The sequence below is a fragment of the Salvelinus namaycush genome, unplaced genomic scaffold (assembly GCF_016432855.1).
Source record: "Salvelinus namaycush isolate Seneca unplaced genomic scaffold, SaNama_1.0 Scaffold2385, whole genome shotgun sequence".
Taxonomy (NCBI): Eukaryota; Metazoa; Chordata; class Actinopteri; order Salmoniformes; family Salmonidae; genus Salvelinus; species Salvelinus namaycush.
The window spans coordinates 1-27,999 of NW_024059214.1; the positions used below are offsets into that span (position 1 = coordinate 1).

A 27,999-nucleotide genomic window follows, 5' to 3' on the forward strand; every position below is an offset into this window, starting at 1 on the left:
TTCTTCAGACTAAACCAGACCATCATCCTCTCTCTGTGGTTCAGACTAAACCAGACCATCATCCTCTCTCTGTGTGGTTCAGACTAAACCAGACCATCCATCCTCTCTGTGTTCTTCAGACTAAACCAGACCATCATCCTCTCTCTGTGTGTTTTCAGACTAACCAGACCATCATCCTCTCTCTGTGTTCTCAGACTAAACCAGACCATCCTCTCTCTGTGTGTGTCAGACTAAACCAGACCATCATCCTCTCTCTGTGTTCTTCAGACTAAACCAGACCATCCATCCTCTCTCTGTGTGTTCAGACTAAACCAGACCATCATCCTCTCTCTGTTTGGTTCAGACTAAACCAGACCATCCATCCTCTCTCTGTGTGGTTCAGACTAAACCAGACCATCATCCTCTCTCTGTGTTCTTCGACTAAACCAGACCATCATCCTCTCTCTGTGTTCTTCAGACTAAACCAGAACCATCATCCTCTCTCTGTGTTCTTCAGACTAAACCAGACCATCATCCTCTCTCTGTGTGTTCAGACTAAACCAGACCATCATCCTCTCTCTGTGTGGTTCAGACTAAACCAGACCATCCATCCTCTCTGTGTTCTTCAGACAAACCAGACCATCCATCCTCTCTGTGTTTCTTCAGACTAACCGACCATCATCCTCTCTCTGTGTTCTTCAGACTAAGACCGAGACCATCATCCTCTCTCTGTGTGGTTCAGACTAATCCAGACCATCCATCCTCTCTCTGTGTGTTCCAGACTAAACCAGACCATCATCCTCTCTCTGTTGGTTCAGAATAAACCAGACCATCATCCTCTCTCTGTGTTCTTCAGACTAACCACATCAGCCTCTCTCTGTGTGGTCAGACTAAACCAGACCATCATCCTCTCTCTGTGTTCTTCAGACTAAACCAGACCATCATCCTCTCTCTGTGTGGTTCAGACTATCATCCCTTCTGTGTCTCTGTATGGTAGGATCTAACCCAGAACCATCATCCTCTCTCTGTGTGGTTCAGACTAAACCAGACCATCATCCTCTCTCTGTGGGTTCAGACTAAACAGACCATCATCCTCTCTCTGTGTGGTTTCAGACTAAACCAGACCATCATCTCTCTCTGTGTGGTTCAGACTAAACAGACCATCATCCTCTCTCTGTGTGGTTCAGACTAAACCAGACCATCATCCTCTCTCTGTGTGGTCAGACTAAACCAGACCATCATCTCTCTCTGTGTGGGTTCAGACTAAACCAGACCATCATCTCTCTCTGTGTGGTCAGTACTAAACCAGACCATCATCCTCTCTCTGTGTGGTTCAGACTAAACCAACCATCATCCTCTCTCTGTGTGGTTCAGACTAAACCAGACCATCATCCTCTCTCTGTGTGGTTCAGACTAACCAGACCATCATCCTCTCTCTGTGTGGTTCAGACTAAACCAGACCATCCATCCTCTCTCTGTGTGGTCTTCAGACTAAACCAGACCATCATCCTCTCTCTGTGTGGTTCAGACTAAACCAGACCATCATCCTCTCTCTGTGTTCTTCAGACTAAACCAGACCATCATCCTCTTCTCTGTGTGGTTCAGACTAAACCAGACCATCATCCTCTCTCTGTGTTCTTCAGACTAAACCAGACCATCATCCTCTCTCTGTGTGGTTCAGACTAAACCAGACCATCATCCTCTCTCTGTGTTCTTCAGACTAAACCAGACCATCATCCTCTCTCTGTGGTCTCAGACTAAACCAGACCATCATCCTCTCTCTGTGTTCTCAGACTAAACCAGACCATCATCCTCTCTCTGTGTTCTTCAGACTAAACCAGACCATCCATCCTCTCTGTGTGTTCAGGACTAAACCAGACCATCATCCTCTCTCTGTGTTCAGACTAATCAGACCTTAAAACCAGACCATCATCCTCTCTCTGTGTGGTTCAGAACTAAACCAGACCATCATCCTCTCTCTGTGTGCTTCAGACTAAACCAGACCATCATCCTCTCTCTGTGTGGTTTCAGACTAAACCAGACCATCATCCTCTCTCTGTGTTCTTCAGACTAAACCAGACCATCATCCTCTCTCTGTGTGGTTCAGACTAAACCAGACCATCATCCTCTCTCTGTGTGGTTCAGACTAAACAGACCATCATCCTCTCTCTGTGTTGTTCAGACTAAACCAGACCATCATCCTCTCTCTGTGTTCTTCAGACTAACCAGACCATCATCCTCTCTCTGTGTGCTTCAGACTAAACCAGACCATCATCCTCTCTCTGTGTTTCTTCAGACTAAACCAGACCATCATCCTCTCTCTGTGTTCTTCAGACTAACCAGACCATCATCCTCTCTCTGTGTGGTTCAGACTAAAACCAGACCATCATCCTCTCTCTGTGTGGTTCAGACTAAACCAGACCATCATCCTCTCTGTGTTCTTCAGACTAAACCAGACCATCATCCTCTCTCTGTGTTCTCAGACTAAACCAGACCATCATCCTCTCTCTGTGTGGTCTTCAGACTAAACCAGACCATCATCCTCTCTCTGTGTGGTTCAGACTAAACCAGACCATCATCCTCTCTCTGTGTGGTTCAGACTAAACCAGACCATCATCCTCTCTCTGTGTGGTTCAGACTAACCAGACCATCATCCTCTCTGTGTGGTTCAGACTAAACCAGACCATCATCCTCTCTCTGTGTGGTTCAGACTAAACAGACCATCATCCTCTCTCTGTGTGGTTCAGACTAAACCAGACCATCATCCTCTCTCTGTGTGGTTCAGACTAAACCAGACCATCCATCCTCTCTCTGTGTGGTTCAGACTAAACCAGACCATCATCCTCTCTCTGTGTGGTTCAGACTAAACCAGACCATCATCCTCTCTCTGTGTTCTTCAGACTAAACCAGACCATCATCCTCTCTCTGTGTTCTTCAGACTAAACCAGACCATCATCCTCTCTCTGTGTGGTTCAGACTAAACCAGACCATCATCCTCTCTCTGTGTGCTTCAGACTAAACCAGACCATCATCCTCTCTCTGTGTGGTTCAGACTAAACCAGACCATCATCCTCTCTCTGTGTTCTTCAGACTAAACCAGACCATCATCTCTCTCTGTGTTCTTCAGACTAAACCAGACCATCCATCCTCTCTGTGTTCTTCAGACTAAACCAGACCATCATCCTCTCTCTGTGTGGCTTCAGACTAAACCAGACCATCATCCTCTCTCTGTGTGGTTCAGACTAAACCAGACCATCATCCTCTCTCTGTGTGGTTCAGACTAAACCAGACCATCATCCTCTCTGTGTTCTTCAGACTAAACCAGACCATCATCCTCTCTCTGTGTTCTTCAGACTAAACCAGACCATCATCCTCTCTCTGTGTGGTTCAGACTAAACCAGACCATCATCCTCTCTCTGTGTGGTTCAGACTAAACCAGACCATCCATCCTCTCTGTGTTCTTCAGACTAAACCAGACCATCATCCTCTCTCTGTGTGGTTCAGACTAAACCAGACCATCATCCTCTCTCTGTGTGGTTCAGACTAAACCAGACCATCCATCCTCTCTGTGTGGTTCAGACTAAACCAGACCATCATCCTCTCTCTGTGTTCTTCAGACTAAACCAGACCATCATCCTCTCTCTGTGTGGTTCAGACTAACAGACCATCATCCTCTCTCTTGTGGTTCAGAAACCAGACCATCATCCTCTCTCTGTGTGGTTCAGACTAAACCAGACCATCCATCCTCTCTCTGTGTGGTTCAGACTAAACCAGACCATCATCCTCTCTCTGTGTTCTTCAGACTAAACCAGACCATCATCCTCTCTCTGTGTTCTTCAGACTAAACCAGACCATCATCCTCTCTCTGTGTTCTTCAGACTAAACCAGACCATCATCCTCTCTCTGTGTGGTTCAGACTAAACCAGACCATCATCCTCTCTCTGTGTGGTTCAGACTAAACCAGACCATCATCCTCTCTCTGTGTTCTTCAGACTAAACCAGACCATCCATCCTCTCTGTGTTCTTCAGACTAAACCAGACCATCATCCTCTCTCTGTGTTCTTCAGACTAAACCAGACCATCATCCTCTCTCTGTGTGGTTCAGACTAAACCAGACCATCATCCTCTCTCTGTGTGGTTCAGACTAAACCAGACCATCATCCTCTCTCTGTGTTCTTCAGACTAAACCAGACCATCATCCTCTCTGTGTTCTTCAGACTAACCAGACCATCATCCTCTCTCTGTGTGGTTCAGACTAAACCAGACCATCATCCTCTCTCTGTGTTGTTCAGACTAAACCAGACCATCATCCTCTCTCTGTGTGGTTCAGACTAAACCAGACCATCATCCTCTCTCTGTGTTCTTCAGACTAAACCAGACCATCATCCTCTCTCTGTGTGGTTCAGACTAAACCAGACCATCATCCTCTCTCTGTATGGTTCAGACTAAACCAGACCATCATCCTCTCTCTGTGTGGTTCAGACTAAACCAGACCATCCATCCTCTCTGTGTGGTTCAGACTAAACCAGACCATCATCCTCTCTCTGTGTGGTTCAGACTAAACCAGACCATCATCCTCTCTCTGTGTGGTTCAGACTAAACCAGACCATCATCCTCTCTCTGTGTGGTTCAGACTAAACCAGACCATCCATCTTCTCTCTGTGTGGTTCAGACTAAACCAGACCATCATCCTCTCTCTGTGTGGTTCAGACTAAACCAGACCATCATCCTCTCTCTGTGTTCTTCAGACTAAACCAGACCATCATCCTCTCTCTGTGTGGTTCACACTAAACCAGACCATCATCCTCTCTCTGTGTTCTTCAGACTAAACCAGACCATCATCCTCTCTCTGTGTGGTTCAGACTAAACCAGACCATCATCCTCTCTCTGTGTTCTTCAGACTAAACCAGACCATCATCCTCTCTGTGTTCTTCAGACTAAACCAGACCATCCATCCTCTCTGTGTTCTTCAGACTAAACCAGACCATCATCCTCTCTCTGTGTTCTTCAGACTAAACCAGACCATCCATCCTCTCTCTGTGTGGTTCAGACTAAACCAGACCATCATCCTCTCTCTGTGTGGTTCAGACTAAACCAGACCATCATCCTCTCTGTGTTCTTCAGACTAAACCAGACCATCATCCTCTCTCTGTGTTCTTCAGACTAAACCAGACCATCATCCTCTCTCTGTGTGGTTCAGACTAAACCAGACCATCATCCTCTCTCTGTGTGGTTCAGACTAAACCAGACCATCCATCCTCTCTGTGTTCTTCAGACTAAACCAGACCATCATCCTCTCTCTGTGTGGTTCAGACTAAACCAGACCATCATCCTCTCTCTGTGTGGTTCAGACTAAACCAGACCATCCATCCTCTCTGTGTGGTTCAGACTAAACCAGACCATCATCCTCTCTCTGTGTTCTTCAGACTAAACCAGACCATCCATCCTCTCTCTGTGTGGTTCAGACTAAACCAGACCATCATCCTCTCTCTGTGTGGTTCAGACTAAACCAGACCATCCATCCTCTCTCTGTGTGGTTCAGACTAAACCAGACCATCATCCTCTCTCTGTGTTCTTCAGACTAAACCAGACCATCATCCTCTCTCTGTGTTCTTCAGACTAAACCAGACCATCATCCTCTCTCTGTGTTCTTCAGACTAAACCAGACCATCATCCTCTCTCTGTGTGGTTCAGACTAAACCAGACCATCATCCTCTCTCTGTGTGGTTCAGACTAAACCAGACCATCCATCCTCTCTGTGTTCTTCAGACAAAACCAGACCATCCATCCTCTCTGTGTTCTTCAGACTAAACCAGACCATCATCCTCTCTCTGTGTTCTTCAGACTAAACCAGACCATCATCCTCTCTCTGTGTGGTTCAGACTAAACCAGACCATCCATCCTCTCTCTGTGTGGTTCAGACTAAACCAGACCATCATCCTCTCTCTGTGTGGTTCAGACTAAACCAGACCATCATCCTCTCTCTGTGTTCTTCAGACTAACCAGACCATCATCCTCTCTCTGTGTGGTTCAGACTAAACCAGACCATCATCCTCTCTCTGTGTTCTTCAGACTAAACCAGACCATCATCCTCTCTCTGTGTGGTTCAGACTAAACCAGACCATCATCCTCTCTCTGTGTTCTTCAGACTAAACCAGACCATCATCCTCTCTGTGTTCTTCAGACTAAACCAGACCATCCATCCTCTCTGTGTTCTTCAGACTAAACCAGACCATCATCCTCTCTCTGTGTTCTTCAGACTAAACCAGACCATCCATCCTCTCTCTGTGTGGTTCAGACTAAACCAGACCATCATCCTCTCTCTGTGTGGTTCAGACTAAACCAGACCATCATCCTCTCTGTGTTCTTCAGACTAAACCAGACCATCATCCTCTCTCTGTGTTCTTCAGACTAAACCAGACCATCATCCTCTCTCTGTGTGGTTCAGACTAAACCAGACCATCATCCTCTCTCTGTGTGGTTCAGACTAAACCAGACCATCCATCCTCTCTGTGTTCTTCAGACTAAACCAGACCATCATCCTCTCTCTGTGTGGTTCAGACTAAACCAGACCATCATCCTCTCTCTGTGTGGTTCAGACTAAACCAGACCATCCATCCTCTCTGTGTGGTTCAGACTAAACCAGACCATCATCCTCTCTCTGTGTTCTTCAGACTAAACCAGACCATCCATCCTCTCTCTGTGTGGTTCAGACTAAACCAGACCATCATCCTCTCTCTGTGTGGTTCAGACTAAACCAGACCATCCATCCTCTCTCTGTGTGGTTCAGACTAAACCAGACCATCATCCTCTCTCTGTGTTCTTCAGACTAAACCAGACCATCATCCTCTCTCTGTGTTCTTCAGACTAAACCAGACCATCATCCTCTCTCTGTGTTCTTCAGACTAAACCAGACCATCATCCTCTCTCTGTGTTCTTCAGACTAAACCAGACCATCCATCCTCTCTCTGTGTTCTTCAGACTAAACCAGACCATCATCCTCTCTCTGTGTGGTTCAGACTAAACCAGACCATCATCCTCTCTCTGTGTGGTTCAGACTAAACCAGACCATCCATCCTCTCTGTGTTCTTCAGACAAAACCAGACCATCCATCCTCTCTCTGTGTTCTTCAGACTAAACCAGACCATCATCCTCTCTCTGTGTTCTTCAGACTAAACCAGACCATCCATCCTCTCTCTGTGTGGTTCAGACTAAACCAGACCATCATCCTCTCTCTGTGTGGTTCAGACTAAACCAGACCATCATCCTCTCTCTGTGTGGTTCAGACTAAACCAGACCATCCATCCTCTCTCTGTGTTCTTCAGACTAAACCAGACCATCCATCCTCTCTCTGTGTGGTTCAGACTAAACAAGACCATCATCCTCTCTCTGTGTGGTTCAGACTAAACCAGACCATCATCCTCTCTCTGTGTTCTTCAGACTAAACCAGACCATCATCCTCTCTCTGTGTGGTTCAGACTAAACCAGACCATCCATCCTCTCTGTGTTCTTCAGACTAAACCAGACCATCATCCTCTCTCTGTGTGGTTCAGACTAAACCAGACCATCATCCTCTCTCTGTGTGGTTCAGACTAAACCAGACCATCCATCCTCTCTCTGTGTGGTTCAGACTAAACCAGACCATCCATCCTCTCTCTGTGTTCTTCAGACTAAACCAGACCATCATCCTCTCTCTGTGTGGTTCATACTAAACCAGACCATCCATCCTCTCTCTGTGTGGTTCATACTAAACCAGACCATCCATCCTCTCTCTGTGTTCTTCAGACTAAACCAGACCATCATCCTCTCTGTGTGGTTCAGACTAAACCAGACCATCCATCCTCTCTCTGTGTGGTTCAGACTAAACCAGACCATCATCCTCTCTCTGTGTGGTTCAGACTAAACCAGACCATCATCCTCTCTCTGTGTGGTTCAGACTAAACCAGACCATCCATCCTCTCTCTGTGTGGTTCAGACTAAACCAGACCATCGTCCTCTCTCTGTGTGGTTCAGACTAAACCAAACCATCATCCTCTCTCTGTGTGGTTCATACTAAACCAGACCATCCATCCTCTCTCTGTGTTCTTCAGACTAAACCAGACCATCATCCTCTCTGTGTGGTTCAGACTAAACCAGACCGTCCATCCTCTCTGTGTGGTTCAGACTAAACCAGACCATCATCCTCTCTCTGTGTGGTTCAGACTAAACCAGACCATCATCCTCTCTCTGTGTGGTTCAGACTAAACCAGACCATCATCCTCTCTCTGTGTGGTTCAGACTAAACCAGACCATCATCCTCTCTCTGTGTGGTTCAGACTAAACCAGACCATCCATCCTCTCTCTGTGTGGTTCAGACTAAACCAGACCATCATCCTCTCTCTGTGTTCTTCAGACTAAACCAGACCATCATCCTCTCTCTGTGTTCTTCAGACTAAACCAGACCATCCATCCTCTCTGTGTTCTTCAGACTAAACCAGACCATCATCCTCTCTCTGTGTTCTTCAGACTAAACCAGACCATCCATCCTCTCTCTGTGTTCTTCAGACTAAACCAGACCATCATCCTCTCTCTGTGTGGTTCAGACTATACCAGACCATCATCCTCTCTCTGTGTGGTTCAGACTAAACCAGACCATCATCCTCTCTCTGTGTGGTTCAGACTAAACCAGACCATCATCCTCTCTCTGTGTTCTTCAGACTAAACCAGACCATCATCCTCTCTGCTCCCCCTCCTGGTCCAGCCTGGCCCTCCTCCATTCTCCCCCTCCTGGTCCAGCCTGGCCCTCCTCCCTGCTCCCCCTCCTGGTCCAGCCTGGCTCTCCTCCCTGCTCCCCCTCCTGGTCCAACCATGCCCTCCTCCCTGCTCTCCCTCCCTTTCGCCACTCTCCCAGTCCCCCACCCTAATCTCCTTCCCAGTACCCCTTCTTTGACCCTCCTCCATGGTCCAGCCAGGGTTCAGATCAGGAGGGGGAGCATGCAGGAGGGCCAGGCTGGACCAGGAGGGGGAGCATGGAGGAGGGCCAGGGTCCCCCTCCCTGGCCCCCCTCTCTCTGTCAGTCCCCCTCCCTGGCTCCACTCCTTGGTTCACCCTGGCCCCCCTTCCTTGGTCCCCTCCCTGGCCCCCTTCTCCTAGTCCCCCTCCCTTGGTCTTCCCCTCCTGGGCCAGCCTGGCCCCCCTCCCTGTCCCTCCCATGGTTCCTCTCCTGTCAATAATGTGTTATTGAAGTGAAATGGTCACATTAACTCTGAGCAGCCTAATGCTCTGCTCTTCATTGATCACATAAACACAGGATATACTATAATACAGCATGCCGCAGCCGGTTAATCATCTCTCCGTCTCTGACAAGATCATAGTGGACTTGAAGAGAGAAGGAGAGGAGGAGTGAAGACGAATGGAGAGAAAAGAGCTCCCCAAGGAACCATCACAGGGAATTAGAGAGTTTCAGCTCAGCGTATGTAGTCTAGCAGGCTCTCAGGCTCTCTCGGTGGGAAAGGCCTCCTGAATGATCCCTTTTTATCTGGCCGTGGAATCAAATTAAAAGGGTTTGTAAGTCCTGACCCCACATTAATCAGAAAGCAGAAGTTGTAACCCTGGTGATTTGTTAGCTGACCTGTTTCCATCAGGTCCCACCTACTACCAGAAGTTAATATGGAGGAAACACTATCTTTAAGAGCTGCTACACTCTTGGAATAAAAGGTGCTATGAAGAACCTAAATGGGTTCTTCAGCTGTCCCCATAGGAGAACCCCTTTGGAGAACCCTTTTTGGTTCCAGGTGGGTCCCTGCTCTGCACAGAGTCCAATTAAAGATGCACTCTCAAACTGTTGTGCGATTTGAGCCAGAAGTTTTGAAAGTGGTGCTCACGAGCCAAAAGTAGTCCCTTTTTTTTGTGTACTATCATCCAATTGTGTACTACTTCATCCATTTTGTGTACTACTTCATCCATTTTGTGTACTACTTCATCCATTTGTGTACTACTTCATCCATTTTGTGTACTACTTCATCCATTTTGTGTACTACTTACTTCATCCATTTTGTGTGATATGTTGCGAATTGTGCAATTTATGTGCAATATGTTACACATTTGTTGTCCTTAAGATCCCCGAGTTTATCTTTAAGGCTGACTAATTAATATCACATGTTTTGTTCCACTGTGTTGGTCCACTGTGTTGTTCCACTGTGTTGTTCCACTGTGTTGGTCCGCTGTGTTGGTCCACTGTGTTGGTCCGCTGTGCTGGTCCGCTGTGTTGGTCCACTGTGTTGGTCCACTGTGCTGGTCCACTGTGTTGGTCCACTGTGTTGGTCCACTGTGTTGGTCCACTGTGCTGGTCCACTGTGCTGGTCCACTGTGTTGGTCCACTGTGTTGGTCCACTGTGTTGTTCCACTGTGTTGGTCCACTGTGTTGGTCCACTGTGTTGTTCCACTGTGTTGGTCCACTGTGCTGGTCCACTGTGCTGGTCCACTGTGTTGGTCCACTGTGTTGGTCCACTGTGTTGGTCCACTGTGCTGGTCCACTGTGCTGGTCCACTGTGTTGGTCCACTGTGTTGGTCCACTGTGCTGGTCCACTGTGTTGGGCCACTGTGTTGGTCCACTGTGCTGGTCCACTGTGTTGGTCCGCTGTGTTGGTCCACTGTGTTGGTCCGCTGTGCTGGTCCGCTGTGTTGGTCCACTGTGTTGGTCCACTGTGTTGGTCCACTGTGTTGGTCCACTGTGTTGGTCCACTGTGCTGGTCCACTGTGTTGGTCCACTGTGTTGGTCCACTGTGCTGGTCCACTGTGTTGGTCCACTGTGTTGGTCCACTGTGTTGGGCTGTGTTGTTAGCTAGTCCACCATGTTATAAAGCAGCAGGAGTCTGCAAGGCTGTCTATCTGATACATGTTGGAACAGCATTACCACATCAATACTATCTGATACATGTTGGAGCAGCATTAACACATCAATACTATCTGATACATGTTGGAGCAGCATTAACACTTCAATACTATCTGATACATGTTGGAGCAGCATTAACACATCAATACTATCTGATACATGTTGGAGCAGCATTAACACATCAATACTATCTGATACATGTTGGAGCAGCATTAACACATCAATACTATCTGATACATGTTGGAGCAGCATTAACACATCAATACTATCTGATACATGTTGGAGCAGCATTAACACATCAATACTATCTGATACATGTTGGAGCAGCATTACCACATCAATACTATCTGATACATGTTGGAGCAGCATTAACACATCAATACTATCTGATACATGTTGGAGCAGCATTAACACATCAATACTATCTGATACATGTTGGAGCAGCATTAACACATCAATACTATCTGATACATGTTGGAGCAGCATTAACACATCAATACTATCTGATACATGTTGGAGCAGCATTAACACATCAATACTATCTGATACATGTTGGAGCAGCATTAACACATCAATACTATCTGATACATGTTGGAGCAGCATTAACACATCAATACTATCTGATACATGTTGGAGCAGCATTAACACATCAATACTATCTGATACATGTTGGAGCAGCATTAACACATCAATACTATCTGATACATGTTGGAGCAGCATTAACACATCAATACTATCTGATACATGTTGGAGCAGCATTACCACATCAATACTATCTGATACATGTTGGAGCAGCATTAACACATCAATACTATCTGATACATGTTGGAGCAGCATTAACACATCAATACTATCTGATACATGTTGGAGCAGCATTAACACATCAATACTATCTGACACATGTTGGAGCAGCATTAACACATCAATACTATCTGATACATGTTGGAGCAGCATTAACACATCAATACTATCTGATACATGTTGGAGCAGCATTAACACATCAATACTATCTGACACATGTTGGAGCAGCATTAACACATCAATACTATCTGATACATGTTGGAGCAGCATTAACACATCAATACTATCTGATACATGTTGGAGCAGCATTAACACATCAATACTATCTGATACATGTTGGAGCAGCATTAACACATCAATACTATCTGATACATGTTGGAGCAGCATTAACACATCAATACTATCTGATACATGTTGGAGCAGCATTAACACATCAATACTATCTGATACATGTTGGAGCAGCATTAACACATCAATACTATCTGATACATGTTGGAGCAGCATTAACACATCAATACTATCTGATACATGTTGGAATGGTTCACTACAGTACTACTGGTCTGGTGGTGAATGGTTCTCTACGGTACTACTGGTCTGGTGGTGAATGGTTCTCTACAGTACTACTGGTCTGGTGGTGAATGTTTCTCTACAGTACTACTGGTCTGGTGGTGAATGGTTCTCTACTGGTCTGGTGGTGAATGGTTCTCTACAGTACTACTGGTCTGGTGATGAATGGTTCTCTACTGGTCTGGTGGTGAATGTTTCTCTACAGTACTACTGGTCTGGTGGTGAATGGTTCTCTACTGGTCTTGTGGTGAATGGTTCTCTACAGTACTACTGGTCTGGTGGTGAATGGTTCTCTACAGTACTACTGGTCTGGTGGTGAATGGTTCTCTACTGGTCTGGTGGTGAATGGTTCTCTACTGGTCTGGTGGTGAATGGTTCTCTACTGGTCTGGTGGTGAATGGTTCTCTACTGGTCTGGTGGTGAATGGTTCTCTACTGGTCTGGTGGTGAATGGTTCTCTACTGGTCTGGTGGTGAATGGTTCTCTACTGGTCTGGTGGTGAATGGTTCTCTACTGGTCTGGTGGTGAATGGTTCTCTACTGGTCTGGTGGTGAATGGTTCTCTACAGTACTACTGGTCAACAATTTCTAAGATTTGACTGAGGTCTGGTTCATATGAGGGAATCAGTCCATCAAAATAAATAAATTAGGCCCAATTCTATTGATTTCACCTGACTGGTAATACATTGGGCCTCACAATGGGCATTAGTGTTAGTGCATTCAACATGCAATTGTATTTGTTGTCCGTAGTTTATGGCTGCCCATACTGTTTCGTTCCCCAGCAAGAAAACCTGAACGGTCACTCAAACAGAAGGGGAAACTAACAAAGACCAGCTGACAATAACCAAAACAAAACTGTCACTCAAACAGAAGGGTTAGGGTTAGGGTTAGGGTTAGGGTTAGGGTTAGGGTCAGGGTTAGGGTTAGGGTCAGGGTTAGGGTCAGGGTTAGAAGGGGAAACTAACAAAGACCAGCTGACAATAACCAAAACAAAACTGTTGGGGTTTCAGGTGAAACACCGTCCAACTAGTGAGATGGGTTAACTAACCCTAACCCTAACACCGTCCAACTAGTGAGATGGGTTAACTAACCCTAACCCTAACCCTAACCCTAACCCTAACCCTAACCCTAACCCAGCACAGCTGTAACACATACTGACTATCAAAATGCACCGTCCAACTAGTGAGATGGCAACCAGCACAGCTGTAACACATACTGACTATCAAAATGCACCGTCCAACTAGTGAGATGGCAACCAGCACAGCTGTAACACATACTGACTATCAAAATGACACCAATCGGTGTGCCATACGTGCTAACGAGCTGTACGTGCTAAAGTCCAACCTCAAAACATACATGGAAAAACAAAAACCCGTAACAAAACCATAACCCCACCACCACCATGGGGCTGTTCACAACGTTGACATCAGCTAACCACTCACCCACCATAACCCCACCGCCACCATGGGGCTGTTCACAACGTTGACATCAGCTAACCACTCACCCACCATAACCCCACCACCACCATGGGGCTGTTCACAACGTTGACATCAGCTAACCACTCACCCACCATAACCCCACCGCCACCATGAGGCTGGTCACAACGTTGACATCAGCAAACCACTCACCCACCATAACCCCACCGCCACCATGGGGCTGTTCACAACGTTGACATCAGCTAACCCCACGCCCACCATAACCCCACCGCCACCATGGGGCTGTTCACAACGTTGACATCAGCAAACCACTCACCCACCATAACCCCACCCCCACCATGGGGCTGTTCACAACGTTGACATCAGCTAACCCCACGCCCACCATAACCCCACCGCCACCATGGGGCTGTTCACAACGTTGACATCAGCAAACCACTCACCCACCATAACCCCACCACCACCATGGGGCTGTTCACAACGTTGACATCAGCAAACCACTCACCCACCATAACCCCACCCCCACCATGAGGCTGTTCACAACGTTGACATCAGCTAACCACTCACCCATACCACACCATATTGTGAGGCTGGTTGGACTTACTGACACATTCTATAAAATTAGGTTGGAGGCGGTTTATGGAAGAGAAATTAACATTAAGTTCTCTGGCAACAGCTCTGGTGAACATTCCTGTAGTCAGCATGCCAGTTGCATGCTCCCTCTAAACCTGAACCTAAACCTGAACCTGAACCTGAATCTCTTAACCTGAACCTGAACCTGAACCTCTAAACCTGAACCTGAACCTGAACATCTAAACCTGAACCTGAACCTCTAAACCTGAACCTGAACCTCTAAACCTGAACCTGAACCTCTAAACCTGAACCTGAACCTGAACCTCTAAACCTGAACCTGAACCTGAACCTCTAAACCTGAACCTCTAAACCTGAACCTCTAATCTGTGGAATTGTGTTGTGTGATAAAACTGCACATTTTAGAGTGGCCTTTTATTGTCCCCAGCACAAGGGGCACCTATGTAATGATCATGCTGTTTAATCAAGTTCTTGATATGCCACACCTGTAAGGTGGATGGATTATCTTGGTAAAGGAGAAATGCTCACTGACAGGGATGTAAACATATTTGAGCACAACATTTGAGAGAAATAAGCTTTTTGTGCGTATGGAACATTTCTGGGATCTTTTGTTTCAGCTCATGAAACATGGGACCAACACTTTACATCTTGGTGAGATCTCCATCAGAGAGAGAGATAATTTATTCTACTGTTATTGTTCTGACACGTACAGCCTGACATTATGTCAGCACCATTTTATCAAACCTTAAACCTCTGGCAGCTCTGTAGCAGCTCGTAAAGCAGACCCTTACTCAACACAACACTACAGCCAATTATATTTCAAATGGCAAGGGATCTCAGAAATGTGAAACGTTGGTTCTCCGGATATGCACCTCACACCGCCTCCGACTGACAGATCATAAACAGGATGTTTCATTTCTCCACAACGTTCATGGACAGACATTTATTTCTCAAAACTATTGACTGAAAACACGCTGACTGTTCATTGTAAATATCGGGCGTTGGTTTGTGGGGTAAATCAACGTGTCTGTATTTGAATTTGACGAGTGCATTATAAATGTACGTGGATTGACATTTGATTAAATAACCGTAATGTCAATCAGATCTGCTTAAGGCTTTAGGTTGAGTGTTGCTGTCTGACTGACTGTTGACATTATGGATAAAAACACTGTTAACTATTGTGTTTGTGACTGGTCAACATGATGTAGAGAGACAAGGCCTTAGGGTTAGGGTCAACATGATGTAGAGAGACAAGGCCTTAGGGTTAGGGTCAACATGATGTAGAGAGACAAGGCCTTAGGGTTAGGGTCCACATGATGTAGAGAGACAAGGCCTTAGGGTTAGGGTCAACATGATGTAGAGAGACAAGGCCTTAGGGTTAGGGTCAACATGATGTAGAGAGACAAGGCCTTAGGGTTAGGGTCAACATGATGTAGAGAGACAAGGCCTTAGGGTTAGGGTCAACATGATGTAGAGAGACAAGGCCTTAGGGTTAGGGTCAACATGATGTAGAGAGACAAGGCCTTAGGGTTAGGGTCAACATGATGTAGAGAGACAAGGCCTTAGGGTTAGGGTCAACATGATGTAGAGAGACAAGGCCTTAGGGTTAGGGTCAACATGATGTAGAGAGACAAGGCCTTAGGGTTAGGGTCCACATGATGTAGAGAGACAAGGCCTTAGGGTTAGGGTCAACATGATGTAGAGAGACAAGGCCTTAGGGTTAGGGTCAACATGATGTAGAGAGACAAGGCCTTAGGGTTAGGGTCAACATGATGTAGAGAGACAAGGCCTTAGGGTTAGGGTCAACATGATGTAGAGAGACAAGGCCTTAGGGTTAGGGTCAACATGATGTAGAGAGACAAGGCCTTAGGGTTAGGGTCAACATGATGTAGAGAGACAAGGCCTTAGGGTTAGGGTCAACATGATGTAGAGAGACAAGGCCTTAGGGTTAGGGTCAACATGATGTAGAGAGACAAGGCCTTAGGGTTAGGGTCAACATGATGTAGAGAGACAAGGCCTTAGGGTTAGGGTCAACATGATGTAGAGAGACAAGGCCTTAGGGTTAGGGTCAACATGATGTAGAGAGACAAGGCCTTAGGGTTAGGGTCCACATGATGTAGAGAGACAAGGCCTTAGGGTTAGGGTCAACATGATGTAGAGAGACAAGGCCTTAGGGTTAGGGTCAACATGATGTAGAGAGACAAGGCCTTAGGGTTAGGGTCAACATGATGTAGAGAGACAAGGCCTTAGGGTTAGGGTCAACATGATGTAGAGAGACAAGGCCTTAGGGTTAGGGTCAACATGATGTAGAGAGACAAGGCCTTAGGGTTAGGGTCAACATGATGTAGAGAGACAAGGCCTTAGGGTTAGGGTCAACATGATGTAGAGAGACAAGGCCTTAGGGTTAGGGTCCACATGATGTAGAGAGACAAGGCCTTAGGGTTAGGGTCAACATGATGTAGAGAGACAAGGCCTTAGGGTTAGGGTCCACATGATGTAGAGAGACAAGGCCTTAGGGTTAGGGTCCACATGATGTAGAGAGACAAGGCCTTAGGGTTAGGGTCAACATGATGTAGAGAGACAAGGCCTTAGGGTTAGGGTCCACATGATGTAGAGAGACAAGGCCTTAGGGTTAGGGTCAACATGATGTAGAGAGACAAGGCCTTAGGGTTAGGGTCAACATGATGTAGAGAGACAAGGCCTTAGGGTTAGGGTCAACATGATGTAGAGAGACAAGGCCTTAGGGTTAGGGTCAACATGATGTAGAGAGACAAGGCCTTAGGGTTAGGGTCAACATGATGTAGAGAGACAAGGCCTTAGGGTTAGGGTCAACATGATGTAGAGAGACAAGGCCTTAGGGTTAGGGTCAACATGATGTAGAGAGACAAGGCCTTAGACTTGTTATTTTCTTCAACTGAAGGGTTAGGGTCAACATGATGTAGAGAGACAAGGTCTTAGACTTGTTATTTTCTTCAACTGAAGGGTTAGGGTCAACATGATGTAGAGAGACAAGGCCTTAGGGTTAGGGTCAACATGATGTAGAGAGACAAGGCCTTAGGGTTAGGGTCAACATGATGTAGAGAGACAAGGCCTTAGGGTTAGGGTCAACATGATGTAGAGAGACAAGGCCTTAGGGTTAGGGTCAACATGATGTAGAGAGACAAGGCCTTAGGGTTAGGGTCAACATGATGTAGAGAGACAAGGCCTTAGGCTTGTTATCTTCTTATGGCTGCAGCCCGGCACCGGTACACTTATGACAACATCCAGCTCAAGTGCAGGCCGGTGTCGGGCTCAATATGACAACAGCCCGTCCAAGTGCAGGGCGCGAAATTCAAACAATATATTTTTTAAATATTTAACTTTCACACATTAACAAGTCCAATACAGCAAATGAAAGGTACACATCTTGTGAATCCAGCCAACATGTCCGATTTTTTAAATGTTTTACAGCGAAAACACCACGTATATTTATGTTAGCTCACCACCAAATACAAAAAAGGACAGACATTTTTCACAGCACAGGTAGCATGCACAAAGCCAACCTAACTAACCAAGAACCAACCAAACTAACCAACAAACAACTTCATCAGATGACAGTCTTATAACATGTTATACAATAAATCTATGTTTTGTTGGAAAAATGTGCATATTTCAGGTATAAATCATAGTTTACATTGCAGCTACAATCAGAAATTGCACCGAAAGCAGCCATAATAATTACAGACACCAACGTCAAATACCTAATTACTCATCATAAAACATTTCTGAAAAATACATAGTGTACAGCAAATGAAAGACAGGCATCTTGTGATTCCAGCCAATATTTCCGATTTATTAAGTGTTTTACAGCGAAAACACAATATAGCGTTATATTAGCTTACCACAATAGCCAGAAACACAAGCCATTTCCCAGTAGCAAAAGGTTAGCGATCGTAACAAACAAGCAAAAGATATATAATTTTTACTAACCTTGATATTCTTCATCAGATGACAGTCCTATAACATCAGGTTATACATACACTTATGTTTTGTTCGAAAATGTGCATATTTAGAGCTGAAATCAGTGGTTATACATTCTGCTAACGTAGCTACTTTTTCCCACAACGTCCGGACTTTTTTCTGACACTTTTTCTGACACACATATTCTGACCAAATAGCTATTCATAAACATAACTAAAAAATACATGTTGTATAGGAAATGATAGATCCATTAGTTCTTAATGAAATCGCAGTGTTTTTTTAGAATTCTAAAAAATAACTTCATTACGACATCCAGCTTCGGTATAGCTAGAGTACCCAAAACCTGGGCGCCGACGACTAGTTCACATCTACGACAGATATATGAAATAGCATCATAAAATGTTTCTTACTTTTGCTGATCTTCCATCAGAATGTTGGACAAGGTGTCCTTTGTCCAGAACAATCGTTGTTTGGATTTAGAACGTCCATTTTCCCTCTTGAATTAGCAAGCACACTAGCCAAGTGGCACGGATCTCTCCATCGTCAACAAAGTCAGAGAACGGAACACGGCAAAACTCCCGAAAAAATTTCAATAATCTGATTAAACTATATTGAAAAAACATACTTTACGATGACTTTACGATGATATGGTCACAATAAAATCAAAGCCGGATATAGTAGTCGTCTATAACGGCAGCTAAACAGAAGGCAAATCCAGGTACCACCTCGCGCTCTCCAGAGTACCGGAAATGGGGGACACGTCATACAAAGAGCTTGTATTCCACTTCAGACCAAGATAAACACTACATTTCTTCTCTCACCGCCTCTTGACATCCAGGGGAAGGTCTATAGAGTGCATGTATACTCATACGTATCATGCCCATTTATAGGCAGGAAGAAGAACAGAGCCTCGATTTCAGACTTTCCACTTCCTGGTCAGGAAGTTTGTGCCAAATGAGTTCTGTTTGACTCACAGATATAATTCAAACGGTTTTAGAAACTAGAGAGTGTTTTCTATCCAATAGTAATAATAATATGCATATTGTACGAGCAATAATTGAGTACGAGGCCGTTTGAAATGGGCACCTTTTATCTGGTTACTCAATACTGCCCCTGCAGCCCAAACAGGTTATTTTCTTCAACTGAAGGGTTAGGGTCAACACGATGTAGAGAGACAAGGTCTTAGACTTGTTATTTTCTTCAACTGAAGGGTTAGGGTCAACATGATGTAGAGAGACAAGGTCTTAGACTTGTTATTTTCTTCAACTGAAGGGTTAGGGTTAGGGTCAACATGATGTAGAGAGACAAGGCCTTAGGCTTGTTATTTTCTTCAACTGAAGGGTTAGGGTCAACATGATGTAGAGAGACAAGGTCTTAGACTTGTTATTTTCTTCAACTGAAGGGTTAGGGTCAACACGATGTAGAGAGACAAGGTCACAGGCTTGTTATTTTCTTCAACTGAAGGGTTAGGGTTAGGGTCAACATGATGTGGAGAGACAAGGCCTTAGACTTGTTATTTTCTTCAACTGAAGGGTTAGGGTCAACATGATGTAGAGAGACAAGGTCTTAGGCTTGTTATTTTCTTCAACTGAAGGGTTAGGGTCAACATGATGTAGAGAGACAAGGTCTTAGACTTGTTATTTTCTTCAACTGAAGGGTTAGGGTCAACATGATGTAGAGAGACAAGGTCTTAGGCTTGTTATTTTTTTCAACTGAAGGGTTAGGGTCAACATGATGTAGAGAGACAAGGTCTTAGACTTGTTATTTTCTTCAACTGAAGGGTTAGGGTCAACATGATGTAGAGAGACAAGGTCTTAGACTTGTTATTTTTTTCAACTGAAGGGTTAGGGTCAACATGATGTAGAGAGACAAGGTCTTAGACTTGTTATTTTCTTCAACTGAAGGGTTAGGGTCAACATGATGTAGAGAGACAAGGTCTTAGACTTGTTATTTTCTTCAACTGAAGGGTTAGGGTCAACATGATGTAGAGAGACAAGGCCTTAGACTTGTTATTTTCTTCAACTGAAGGGTTAGGGTCAACATGATGTAGAGAGACAAGGTCTTCGGCTTGTTATTTTGTTCAACTGAAGGGTTAGGGTCAACATGATGTAGAGAGACAAGGTCTTAGACTTGTTATTTTCTTCAACTGAAGGGTTAGGGTTAGGGTCAACATGATGTAGAGAGACAAGGTCTTAGACTTGTTATTTTCTTCAACTGAAGGGTTAGGGTCAACATGATGTAGAGAGACAAGGTCTTAGACTTGTTATTTTCTTCAACTGAAGGGTTAGGGTCAACATGATGTAGAGAGACAAGGTCTTAGACTTGTTATTTTCTTCAACTGAAGGGTTAGGGTCAACATGATGTAGAGAGACAAGGTCTTAGACTTGTTATTTTCTTCAACTGAAGGGTTAGGGTCAACACGATGTAGAGAGACAAGGTCTTAGGCTTGTTATTTTCTTCAACTAAAGGGTTAGGGTTAGGGTCAACATGATGTAGAGAGACAAGGTCTTAGACTTGTTATTTTCTTCAACTGAAGGGTTAGGCTTAGGGTCAACACGATGTAGAGAGACAAGGTCTTAGACTTGTTATTTTCTTCAACTGAAGGGTTAGGGTTAGGGTCAACACGATGTAGAGAGACAAGGCCTTAGACTTGTTATTTTCTTCAACTGAAGGGTTAGGGTCAACACGATGTAGAGAGACAAGGTCTTAGACTTGTTATTTTCTTAAACTAAAGGGTTAGGGTCAACACGATGTAGAGAGACAAGGTCTTAGGCTTGTTATTTTCTTCAACTGAAGGGTTAGGGTCAACATGATGTAGAGAGACAAGGTCTTAGACTTGTTATTTTCTTCAACTAAAGGGTTAGGGTCAACATGATGTAGAGAGACAAGGTCTTAGACTTGTTATTTTCTTCAACTGAAGGGTTAGGGTTAGGGTCAACAGGATGTAGAGAGACAAGGTCTTAGACTTGTTATTTTCTTCAACTAAAGGGTTAGGGTTAGGGTCAACATGATGTAGAGAGACAAGGTCTTAGACTTGTTATTTTCTTCAACTGAAGGGTTAGGGTTAGGGTCAACAGGATGTAGAGAGACAAGGTCTTAGGCTTGTTATTTTCTTCAACTGAAGGGTTAGGGTTAGGGTCAACATGATGTAGAGAGACAAGGTCTTAGACTTGTTATTTTCTTCAACTGAAGGGTTAGGGTTAGGGTCAACATGATGTAGAGAGACAAGGTCTTAGACTTGTTATTTTCTTCAACTGAAGGGTTAGGGTTAGGGTCAACATGATGTAGAGAGACAAGGTCTTAGGCTTGTTATTTTCTTCAACTGAAGGGTTAGGGTTAGGGTCAACATGATGTAGAGAGACAAGGCCTTAGACTTGTTATTTTCTTCAACTAAAGGGTTAGGGTCAACATGATGTAGAGAGACAAGGTCACAGGCTTGTTATTTTCTTCAACTGAAGGGTTAGGGTCAACATGATGTAGAGAGACAAGGTCTTAGACTTGTTATTTTCTTCAACTGAAGGGTTAGGGTTAGGGTCAACATGATGTAGAGAGACAAGGTCTTAGGCTTGTTATTTTCTTCAACTGAAGGGTTAGGGTCAACATGATGTAGAGAGACAAGGCCTTAGACTTGTTATTTTCTTCAACTGAAGGGTTAGGGTCAACATGATGTAGAGAGACAAGGCCTTAGACTTGTTATTTTCTTCAACTAAAGGGTTAGGGTCAACATGATGTAGAGAGACAAGGTCTTAGACTTGTTATTTTCTTCAACTGAAGGGTTAGGGTCAACATGATGTAGAGAGACAAGGTCTTAGACTTGTTATTTTCTTCAACTGAAGGGTTAGGTTCAACATGATGTAGAGAGACAAGGTCTTAGGCTTGTTATTTTCTTCAACTTAAGGGTTAGGGTTAAGGTCAACATGATGTAGAGAGACAAGGTCTTAGACTTGTTATTTTCTTCAACTGAAGGGTTAGGCTTAGGGTCAACATGATGTAGAGAGACAAGGCCTTAGACTTGTTATTTTCTTCAACTGAAGGGTTAGGGTTAGGGTCAACATGATGTAGAGAGACAAGGCCTTAGACTTGTTATTTTCTTCAACTGAAGGGTTAGGCTTAGGGTCAACATGATGTAGAGAGACAAGGCCTTAGACTTGTTATTTTCTTCAACTGAAGGGTTAGGGTCAACATGATGTAGAGAGACAAGGTCTTAGACTTGTTATTTTCTTCAAATGAACCTAGAAAAATAAAAATCCCTTATCATTACCATTATTCTGATGACATAATACCAACTGTTACTGAAATGTATTCTACCTCTAGGATTAAAGCCATTACCATTTCCATTATCCTGATGACATAATACCAACTGTTACTGAAATGTATTCTACCTCTAGGATTAAAGCCCTTATCATTATCATTACCATTATCCTGATGACATAATACCAACTGTTACTGAAATGTATTCTACCTCTAGGATTAAAGCCCTTATCATTACCATTACCATTATCCTGATGACATAATACCAACTGTTACTGAAATGTATTCTACCTCTAGGATTAAAGCCCTTATCATTACCATTATCCTGATGACATAATACCAACTGTTACTGAAATGTATTCTACCTCTAGGATTAAAGCCCTTATCATTACCATTATCCTGATGACATAATACCAACTGTTACTGAAATGTATTCTACCTCTAGGATTAAAGCCCTTATCATTACCATTATCCTGATGACATAATACCAACTGTTACTGAAATGTATTCTACCTCTAGGATTAAAGCCCTTATCATTACCATTATCCTGATGACATAATACCAACTGTTACTGAAATGTATTCTACCTCTAGGATTAAAGCCCTTATCATTACCATTATCCTGATGACATAATACCAACTGTTACTGAAATGTATTCTACCTCTAGGATTAAAGCCCTTATCATTACCATTATCCTGATGACATAATACCAACTGTTACTGAAATGTATTCTATCTCTAGGATTAAAGCCCTTATCATTACCATTATCCTGATGACATAATACCAACTGTTACTGAAATGTATTCTACCTCTAGGATTAAAGCCCTTATCATTACCATTATCCTGATGACATAATACCAACTGTTACTGAAATGTATTCTACCTCTAGGATTAAAGCCCTTATCATTATCATTACCATTATCCTGATGACATAATACCAACTGTTACTGAAATGTATTCTACCTCTAGGATTAAAGCCCTTATCATTATCATTATCCTGATGACATAATACCAACTGTTACTGAAATGTATTCTACCTCTAGGATTAAAGCCCTTATCATTATCATTACCATTATCCTGATGACATAATACCAACTGTTACTGAAATGTATTCTACCTCTAGGATTAAATCCTTTATCATTTCCATTATCCTGATGACATAATACCAACTGTTACTGAAATGTATTCTACCTCTAGGATTAAAGCCCTTATCATTATCATTACCATTATCCTGATGACATAATACCAACTGTTACTGAAATGTATTCTACCTCTAGGATTAAAGCCCTTATCATTACCATTATCCTGATGACATAATACCAACTGTTACTGAAATGTATTCTACCTCTAGGATTAAAGCCCTTATCATTACCATTATCCTGATGACATAATACCAACTGTTACTGAAATGTATTCTACCTCTAGGATTAAAGCCCTTATCATTACCATTACCATTATCCTGATGACATAATACCAACTGTTACTGAAATGTATTCTACCTCTAGGATTAAAGCCCTTATCATTACCATTATCCTGATGACATAATACCAACTGTTACTGAAATGTATTCTACCTCTAGGATTAAAGCCCTTATCATTACCATTATCCTGATGACATAAGACCAACTGTTACTGAAATGTATTCTACCTCTAGGATTAAAGCCCTTATCATTACCATTATCCTGATGACATAATACCAACTGTTACTGAAATGTATTCTACCTCTAGGAGTAAAGCCCTTATCATTACCATTACCATTATCCTGATGACATAATACCAACTGTTACTGAAATGTATTCTACCTCTAGGATTAAAGCCCTTATCATTACCATTACCATTATCCTGATGACATAATACCAACTGTTACTGAAATGTATTCTACCTCTAGGATTAAAGCCCTTATCATTATCATTATCCTGATGACATAATACCAACTGTTACTGAAATGTATTCTACCTCTAGGATTAAAGCCCTTATCATTACCATTACCATTATCCTGATGACATAATACCAACTGTTACTGAAATGTATTCTACCTCTAGGATTAAAGCCCTTATCATTACCATTATCCTGATGACATAATACCAACTGTTACTGAAATGTATTCTACCTCTAGGATTAAATCCCTTATCATTACCATTATCCTGATGACATAATACCAACTGTTACTGAAATGTATTCTACGTCTAGGATTAAAGCCCTTATCATTACCATTACCATTATCCTGATGACATAATACCAACTGTTACTGAAATGTATTCTACCTCTAGGATTAAAGTCCTTATCATTACCATTATCCTGATGACATAATACCAACTGTTACTGAAATGTATTCTACCTCTAGGATTAAAGCCCTTATCATTACCATTATCCTGATGACATAATACCAACTGTTACTGAAATGTATTCTATCTCTAGGATTAAAGCCCTTATCATTACCATTATCCTGATGACATAATACCAACTGTTACTGAAATGTATTCTACCTCTAGGATTAAAGCCCTTATCATTACCATTATGACATCATACCAACTGGGTTAAAGCCCTTACCATTACCATTATGACATCATACCAACTGGGTTAAAGCCCTTATCATTACAATTATGACATCATACCAACTGGGTTAAAGCCCTTATCATTACCATTATGACATCATACCAACTGGGTTAAAGCCCTTACCATTACCATTATGACATCATACCAACTGGGTTAAAGAACCCAATGAAAAGCCAGTCGGTCTTTGGATGTATTTGTTTCTGGTCAGCCACAATCACCCTGCCCTTTGACCCCCAGTCCCATTAATCAATGTAACTCTGAATGGCTTAGTAAAGCATGTGGCAGATGCCCCTCCAACAAGCTGTCTACAACTGTCTAAACCACTTGAAAGTCATTAGCGTGAAGAGATCTATAGAGGAGTAAATGGAGGCTGAAACCTAAACAGTGACCGGGGGATTGGAGAATGGCTGCGCAATCTGCTTTGGCCTTCTGGGACACAGAGAGAGGACACTGTTACACTGCTACTGGGGTGGTCAGCTGGATGGGCAGGGAGGCGAGGGTGGGAGAGACTGTCAGAGAGAGAGAGAGTGTAAACTGAGTGTACAAAGCATTAGGAACACCATCCTGATATTGAGCTGCACCCCCCCCCCCCTCCCCCCACCCTCCGTTCATGGATGTCCTTAGGGTGGTCGACCAGTTCTTGACACACTCAAACCGCTGCACCTGGCACCTACTACCATACCCCATCCAAAGGCACTTCAATCTTTTGTCTTGCCTATTCTCCCTCTGATTGGCACACACACATATCCATGTATCAATTGTCTCAAGGCTTAAAACCCTTATTTAACCAGTCTCCTCCCCTTCATCATCTACAATGATTGAAGAGGATGTAACAGGGCTTAAACCCTTATTTAACCTGTCTCCTCCCCTTCATCATCTACAATGATTGAAGAGGATGTAACAGGGCTTAAACCCTTATTTAACCAGTCTCCTCCCCTTCATCATCTACAATGATTGAAGAGGATGTAACAGGGCTTATAACCCTTATTTAACCAGTCTCCTCCCCTTCATCATCTACAATGATTGAAGAGGATGTAACAGGGCTTAAACCCTTATTTAACCTGTCTCCTCCCCTTCATCATCTACAATGATTGAAGAGGATGTAACAGGGCTTAAATCCCTTATTTAACGTGTCTCCTCCCCTTCATCATCTACACTGGTTTGAAGTGGATGTAACAGGTGACACCAATAAGGGATCATAGTTTTCACCTGGATTCACCTGGTCAGTCTATGTCATGGAAGAGTAGGTGTTCCTAATGTTTGGTCCACACAGTATATGTGTGGATGGAGGGGTGGACGCATTGATGGGTAAGAGAGGACAGTTTCCATCTTGCTATTGATTCTTTGAGCCAGCAGAGTCACCAGATGCCACCAGGGCTGCTAGAGTTTCATCTAGCCTGTTTAAAGCTGTCTCAGCTCCCTCACTCTCGTCCTCTCCCTGTCCTAACCCTAACCCACTCTCGTCCTCTCCCTGTCCTAACCCTAACACACTCTCGTCCTCTCCCTGTCCTAACCCTAACCCTAACCCACTCTCGTCCTCTCCCTGTCCTAACCGTAACCCTAAACCACGCTCGTCCTCTCCCTGTCCTAACCCTAACCCACTCTCGTCCTCTCCCTGTCCTAACCCTAACCCTAACCCACTCTCATCCTCTCCCTGTCCTAACCCTAACCCTAACACTAACCCTAACCCACTTTCATCCTCTCCCTGTCCTAACACTAACCCTAACCCTAACCCACTCTCGTCCTCTCCGTGTCCTAACCCTAACCCACTCTCGTCCTCTCCGTGTCCTAACCCTAACCCACTCTCGTCCTCTCCCTGTCCTAACCCTAACCCACTCTCGTCCTCTCCCTGTCCTAACCCTAACCCACTCTCATCCTCTCCCTGTCCTAACCCTAACCCACTCTCATCCTCTCCCTGTCCTAACCCTAACCCTAACACTAACCCTAACCCTAACCCTAACCCACTCTCATCCTCTCCCTGTCCTAACCCTACCCCACTCTCATCCTCTCCGTGTCCTAACCCTAACCCACTCTCATCCTCTCCCTGTCCTAACCTTAACCCTAACCCTAATCCTAACCCTAACCCACTCTCATCCTCTCCCTGTCCTAACCTTAACCCTAACCCTAACCCTAACCCTAACCCACTCTCATCCTCTCCGTGTCCTAACCCTAACCCACTCTCATCCTCTCCGTGTCCTAACCCTAACCCACTCTCATCCTCTCCCTGTCCTAACCCTAACCCACTCTCATCCTCTCCCTGTCCTAACCCTAACCCTAACCCACTCTCATCCTCTCCCTGTCCTAACCCTAACCCTAACCCTAACCCTAACCCACTCTCATCCTCTCCCTGTCCTAACCCTAACCCTAACCCTAACCCTAACCCACTCTCATCCTCTCCCTGTCCTAACCCTAACCCTAACCCTAACCCTAACCCACTCTCATCCTCTCATAGCCACGAAAAACCATAGACATTTTCCAGCCAAGGAGAGGTGTCACAAAAGTCAGAAATAGCGTCAAAATGAATCACTAACCTTTGATGATCTTCATCTGGTGGCACTCCCAGGATTCCATGTTATACAATAAATGTTTGTTTTGTTCGATAAAGTTAATCTTTAAGTCCAAAAACCTCATTTGAAATTGGCGCGTTATGTTCAGAAATGCATTGTCTCAAACAAACATCCGGTGAAATTGCAGAGAGCCACATCAAATTACAGAAATACTCATCATAAACATTGATGAAAGGTACAAGTGTTACACATAGGATTAAAGATATACTTCTTGTTAATCCAGCCGCTGTGTCCGATTTTAAAAAGGCTTTACAGCGAAAGCATACCATGCGATTATGTTAGGTCAGCGCCTAGCCACAAAAAAACATACAGCCATTTTCCAGCAAGGGGAGATGTCACAAAAGTCAGAAATAGCGTCAAAATGAATCACTTACCTTTGATGATCTCCATGTTAGCCAATACATTTTCGTTTTGTTCGATAAAG

At 43.9% G+C, this 27,999-nt stretch overlaps 1 protein-coding gene across 1 annotated transcript; it reads right to left on the reverse strand.

Annotated features, from left to right (window-relative positions):
- Nucleotides 1-10,112: 10,112 nt before the first annotated feature.
- LOC120038770 (variant surface antigen E-like) lies at nt 10,113-27,965 on the reverse strand. The gene is made up of 2 exons (XM_038984414.1): nt 27,950-27,965; nt 10,113-10,801 (listed from the first exon to the last, which is right to left on the reverse strand). The coding sequence occupies exons 1-2, from the start codon at nt 27,963-27,965 to the stop codon at nt 10,113-10,115; spliced, it is 705 nt and encodes a 234-aa protein (XP_038840342.1).
- Nucleotides 27,966-27,999: the final 34 nt, after the last annotated feature.